This window comes from Manacus vitellinus, unplaced genomic scaffold (assembly GCF_001715985.3).
Source record: "Manacus vitellinus isolate BGI_N305 unplaced genomic scaffold, ASM171598v3 scaffold_26_pilon, whole genome shotgun sequence".
Taxonomy (NCBI): domain Eukaryota; kingdom Metazoa; phylum Chordata; class Aves; order Passeriformes; family Pipridae; genus Manacus; species Manacus vitellinus.
The window spans coordinates 8897640-8903984 of record NW_021939960.1 but is presented as its reverse complement, the minus strand read 5'-3'; the positions used below and the strand labels follow the sequence as shown (position 1 = coordinate 8903984).

General features: G+C 49.8%; 1 protein-coding gene across 1 annotated transcript; it reads left to right on the top strand.

Annotated features, from left to right (window-relative positions):
• The first annotated feature begins 798 nt into the window (after positions 1–798).
• On the top strand, positions 799–5325 carry COMMD7 (COMM domain containing 7). The gene is made up of 9 exons (XM_018073864.2): positions 799–933; positions 1044–1097; positions 1178–1280; positions 2840–2896; positions 2976–3013; positions 3568–3658; positions 3782–3831; positions 4316–4364; positions 4937–5325. Exons 1-9 carry the CDS (start codon positions 871–873, stop codon positions 5011–5013), a joined length of 582 nt encoding a protein of 193 aa, XP_017929353.2. The 5' UTR covers positions 799–870; the 3' UTR covers positions 5014–5325.
• The last annotated feature ends 1020 nt before the right edge of the window (positions 5326–6345 follow it).

The following is a 6345-nucleotide window of genomic DNA, read 5'->3' as shown; positions in this document are numbered from 1 at the left end:
GACCCAGCCGGGCGAGCCCCGCGCACGCCAGAGCTGTTTGCGGGGTGTGCATGGAACCATGGGATCCCAGAATGGTGGGGACATTCTGGAAGGTCCCTTCTAATCCCCGGAAGGGACCTTAAAGACCATCTAGTTCCTGCCGTGGGCAGGGACACTGGCGGAGCTCCTGGTGGGGGGCTCAGATCGTGCCCGGTGGGCAGGGGGGCCCTGTCGAGCACTGGGGTTTCTGGTGGGGGCCACGCAGCGTTTGGGTTGTGATCCCCACCCCACACCTCCTGCCCCAAGCCGATGCTCCCAGTCATTGGTACCGTCTGCTCCCAGATCACCGACACACCGCGTGTGCTTTTGGGGCTGAGCAACTGGTTCAGCGAGGGCTGAAGTTGTGGAAGCGCGGAAGCTTTTCCAGCCCAGCTTGCCCAGAACCGAGGATACCAGACCAGAATCATCTCCATTACATGTCTGAGGATGAGGGCAGGGCAGGAGGAGCCACTGCAGCAGCAGCCAGCCATACCCAAAAGGTCACGGTTGGTGCTGGTGCCAGCAGAGGAGGGTGCTGGTGGTGCTCTGCCACACAGGCAGCCTCTCCAGCCCTGCCAGCTGCACCCTCAGAAAGCTGAAGGCAGCAACTAGACCCTTAACCAGTTCTCTTCCTTTCCCGAGTTAGTCTGGTTACCCCATGGGGTTTGTGAAACATGAGAGTAGATGTTCACAGCTTTTCCCACTCACAGTTTTTGGATTGCACAAGAACAGCAGCTTCCGATTAGCCACAAGTCACAAAAGCCCTGTGCAGTGCCAGCTACCAGCTGCACAGACCCTTTGAGAGGCTCTGAAAAGCATCCATGAGCAAATCCCATCCACAGGCATCACAGAATGCCAGGGACTGGGTCACCCCGTCAGCACGGGAGGTCCAGCTCTGAGACCAACGTGCTGGAGGCAGGTGGAGCTGGATCAGGGTGGTACATCACCACCTAATCGTGGTGATGATGGGGTGGGAGGTAGTGGGTGGCTGATGCCCAGCTCTAACACTGCCCTGTTTCTTCCAGCAATTCTCAGAGCTGACTGAAGTGCTTTTCCGCTTTCTGACGGAGCCCAAGGAGGTAAGGCAAGAGCTCTGGAGGTGTGTGAGTGCAGATCTGGCCAGAAAAACGATTGTGTCATTGCTCTTTTTCTTGAACAGGTAGAAAGGTTTCTGGCTCAGCTCTCAGACTTTGCCACTATGAATAAAATCAGCTTGGGCCCCCTGAAAAACATTGTCAAAAGTATTCTTCTGGTACCCAACGGTAAGTGATGCATTTGCATATGCTGCCCTGAGGCCAAACTGTCCCATCCATTCCTGCATGCTGCTAAAGTGTGTCTCAGAACTGTGGGTGCTTGGTTTGCAAAATAACTACCTAATACAGCACTTAAGAATCAAAACTTCCCCTGTTTGTTGACTCTTTGTATTCTTTATACCCTGCCTGCACACACATTTCACAGGCTTAACTAAAATCCCTTAAATACCTGTAAATACCTGTAAATGCAGCACAACACTGTGACAGAGCTTGGTTTAACCTGTACCTGTAAATCCCTTTGCCAGACCAGGGCAGCCTCATGTTAGCACTGAGTCTCTGCAGGAACTTCCACCCAAGTGACCCAGTACTGTAATTCCTCCAAGGACAAGTGCTGTTGGAGACAGATAAGACAGTGTACACTCATTTGGAGTGGGCTGGGGTCTGGTGTAGTTCTAGGCCATGTGAAGGAGACATCTGACCTTGTAGTCTGGACTGAATGTGTCCAGCACTTTCTCATTCATAAACAGTGGGGAAGAGATTTGGGGGGATTCCCCTGGAATACCCCAGACTCCAGCACTTTATGAGATTATTGTGATGTTGTGGCTGCCGTTTGACATGGTAATGCATCAAACACTCCAAGGCATTTTCATCCCATTGATCCTTCCTGTTATTAATAGTTCCTTGCTATTACTCTTCAGCCCTGGGTTCCCTGTAGCTTCCTTCACAGCCCTGATGCTGAGCACAACTGTTTTCTGAATTTGTTCTAAACTTGTTCTGCTACTTCAAGCCATTTTTCCCGTTCAGGCGTAGCAATAAATAATTCCCTTTCCTACAACCGTCCCGGGGGGATTTAATGTGGAATCAGCATTTTCTCCCATCCCAATTCTGGCCTTGGTGCCCTCATCTCGTCGTTCCTGTTCACATGCTCTGGCTTCAATCCCAATTGTGATTTTTCCTTACCTCTGGGATGCCAGGGACAGTATCAGAACGGATCACAGCAGATAACTTTGCCTCTGTGCTACACAGCCGGAAAGCCACGTGGGGCTGGCAGTCTCCTTGAATTTATGAGATTCCTGCTCTTGGCTTCAGAGAGCAGAATCCTTGTAAAGGTCCCTGAGCTGCCTGTGCCCCAGAACAAAGGGGAAAGGCGCAGCGGGGGAAAGTGTTATATGCACACGTTCACACCCATCATCCCAAACACAGCAGGTAGGTCAAATTAGTAGCCCGCCAGCCTTAACAGTTCTCCTTTAACAAGCAAAGCGGCTACAGGAGAGAAAGCAGCAGCTTCAAAACACAACCGCTGCCGCTGTTCCCATGGATACCTGCAATGGGATCTCGCCCTCTCCCAGGCACTCCCAGAGCCCGGACTTTTAAAGCACTGGGCATCTGCAAAGATACCGGCAGGCACGACTGGGTTTCCGATCTCTGAGGAGCTGTGGTTTGCTTCAAAACACAGCCTAGGAACAGAAGCTTTCCATCGCCAGGCCCCGTCCCTGCCTCTCTTTGACTCGGTAAAGATTGGTTTGACTCAATAAAAGTGATTTTTCTTCTTTGTGTTGTTTATTCAGGTGCCCTGAAGAGGAATTTGTCTTCTGAACAAGTCAAAGCAGATTTTATTGCTCTAGGTAGGTCACCTGACTTTCACAAAATAAAAGATAATTAATATTTATCACATATAGTAATCTCGTATGGTCTCTCCCACAGGCCTCAGTGAAGAGAAAGCCAGTTATTTTGCAGAACAGGTATTCATATATTTTTGCTTGTTTCTAAGCTAACAAAATGTCGGTCTCTGAGTGGGAACTCATAAAACCCTACTGTGCTCCTGAGACATGTTGGCACTTTGGGTATTTTCTTCAAAACCAGCTCAGGATTTTGAACTGAAGATCCTCAAAAAGCTAATAAGGAGCAGTTTGTCTGATGATTCCTCTCATTTGCTATGGCCTCTCCCTCATCAGTGTCACAGTTCCTGCACTGCTGTGTGGCTTTCATGTGATGTTTTTGTGCTTCCCATGCTTCGAGCCCCGAGGTCATGCAGTTACATGAACACATGGCTTTTTGCACAGATATTGTTACACTGAACCAGCGTTAAAACAGAACCAGTGAGTTTCCTTTACAGCAGTGCCAAGGCAGATGGAAATCCTAGCAGGACTCTAACACCTCTGAAAGCCCTCCCAACCACATTAGTTCTCCCTTCACTCTGGGTTTCTGCCATCCTCTGCCTCGGTTCTCGTTGGAATTTCAGGTACAAACAGAGGCCTCTCTGAATTGACTGCTGGTGTGTCTTTTGCTCCTGCAGTGGAAGGTGAATTCCCCCACCCTGACACGCCTGGCTGTGGGTCAGACGCTGATGATTAACCAGCTGATAGATATGGAGTGGAAGTTTGGAGGTAATAGATCTACAGCATAAACTGAATGGGTTGGGAAACCCACCAGCAGCTCTCAGCTAAATAACTTTTTATTTCACCGTTTAACTAACAGATTATCTGCCTTCTCTTCTTTCTGACTCACAGTGACTGCTGGGAGCAGTGAGCTGGAAAAAGTGGGAAGTATCTTCTTACAGGTAAATCTCCCACATCAGAGAGTTCAGGTTGTAGTGCAGTTAAGGAACAAGCTCCAACCAGGCATGTGGGAAGCGCTGGCTGTGAAGGGAAGGAGAGGGAAGCTGGGTCTCATAGGAACAGGCTCTGTCACTGTATCTGCTTCAGTCTCCAAGTGCCTCTGCCGGCAGAGAGCAGGCACGCTGCTGTTTGTTTCTCTTCTGAAGACATGAGGTATCACAGAAGTGTGGCCCACTCTGAAAAGCTGTTCAAAAACCTCAGTCTAGCAGAGGTGAGGCTATCTTGGGGAGGGAGGGAAAATGGGATCAAGGACTTCCAGAGATCCTCCCAATGCCCAGGGAATCTGTTCCTACACTGACACTTCTTGAAAAGCCCATCAAAGATGTGTGAGCTGTGCAACAGTCTGAAACTCACAGCAGACTCCTGCTCCTGGTGCTCAGATAAAGGTCTCTGAACTAAAATACCTCTGTTTTTCCTTCCCCCAAGCTGAAGCTGGTGATTAAAAAAGGGAGCCAGCTGGAAAACGTGTATGTTGGTGAGTTGACATTCTGGACAAGAAGGAAGCACAGGAAAGCTGCATGGCAGTTCAGGGCTCTGGGTGCTGCTGGAGGTGGGGGAGTCTGGGGGCAGAACCTGGGGGGAATCACTGCAAGAGCATCACTGTGGCCACTCCTGCCTTGACCTCACCATCACTCCTGCCCCAGTTTCTCCATTGCCATGGCCACTATTGCCCTGGCCTTTCCCTGCCCCAGCCCCTCCATCATTCCTGCCCTGGCCTCTCCCTGCTGCAGGCACTCTGGAAGTGTTTAGGAACATCTGGGCATCTTCACATCTGTGCCTCAGTAGACACAGATCTGCCATGGAGCTGTGCAGAGCAGTCAGAGCAGAACAGCGGAGGAGGAAAGTAAATGATTCCCAAGTGTGGAGTGCTGTTAGGAGATCCCAGCCCAGCTAGTGTAAGGAACCAGCTGCTGGGAGTCAAGGTGGCTAATTCTGCCCAGCTTAGGTGAACATGAGTTGCTCCATAGTAGCACTGGAATGGCTTTGCCAACGTTGGAAGTGCAATCTGAAATCTAAGATGTCTCTTTTTTTTTTTTTTTTTTACAGAGTTAACTTTGCCCCAGTTCTACAGTTTTCTGCATGAAATGGAACGGGTCAAAACCAGCCTGGAAAGCTTCAGCTGAAACTGCACAGACCTGAGCCGACATCTGTCCAGGATGTTTAATTCCTCCTCGTGGGCCTGCAGATCTGCTCTTTCCCAGCTGACGCTCACACCCTGATAAGAGAAGACAAGCTGTGCAGTGAGCAGCAATGTCATGGCCCAGCAGGACCCATCAATCCTTCAGAACTTGAAACTGTGGCAAAGTTTCAGCTTTTTCAAAGCACCTACAAGTCCATACATCTCCTTTTTTTTATATACTATTATAAGAACTTGTGGTCAGAAATATGTGCATACTTGTACTAAAGCAGCAAAGAAATAAACCCACTCCCATCCTCCTCCGTTTGTATCAGAATTTGATTTTTGTAAGAAAAAGAGAAACAGAAGTTAGAATCATTTTCAAACTTAGAAGAATTAAGCAGGGAGGACAGGGGAAGCAAGGAGAGCATCTAACGTGGAGAGTCACTTAGTGCTCCCTTCAAGCCTCTCCCTTCTCTCATATGAAGAAATGCCTTGATTAGCTCCTTCCCAATCGTGCCTCATTATGGAAAAGTATCTCAGTGGTAGATGATTTTAAATCTTAAACAACCAAACATCTGCCTCTGTGCACAGGGGGAAGACATCCCAGGGGGTGACTAGATAAATCTCGTTTGGATGTGGTGCTCTTTAATCTGCAGCTTGTGTGACATTGCACAGTCAGATCCAGCCCGTTTCCCAGTGGACATATGTCCAAACCCCATGAAATACCATTAGCTCAAGTCTTCAGTTGTCTGAGGGCGAGGATGAGCTCTTCATCAGGAAGCAGAGGGGTGCCCAGACCCGACCTGGGGCAGTGGGTGATGTTACAATCACCAAGATTCCTCCCACATCCAGACTGCTGAGTTGTCCAGCAGCCTGAGCTGGCTGAAGCCTCCTCCCATGGCACAAGGCTGAACAAAACTCCTCTTATAGCTCCTTCCACCTCCAGGATGTCCCGAGGCACCTCTGTGTCCCTGGCACACTCAACAATTGCAGTGGAGGGAATAAACCACATCACCAGGGAAGATCCCAGTAAGAGACTCACTGTTTCCAACCTCCACCTGAAGGGATTCACTGTCCTGTGGTGTCCTGCTGTGGAGTCTGCTGTGAGCCTGCAGCTGCTTCCAGTTGAACTCATCCCAAGCAGACCATTCCTGTGAGAAAAGCTTCACAAAGCTCCCTGCAACTCGCAGCTTCACCCACAGGTTTTCAGCTGCAGCAAACCCAGCATGTCCCTGCATCACATTTCCTGCGGTGCTGTGGGAGTGACGGGGACCGACAGCAGGCACAGGCTGAGCCCTGTGTTTGGGAAATGGGGAATCCTGCTGGCAAACCCGGG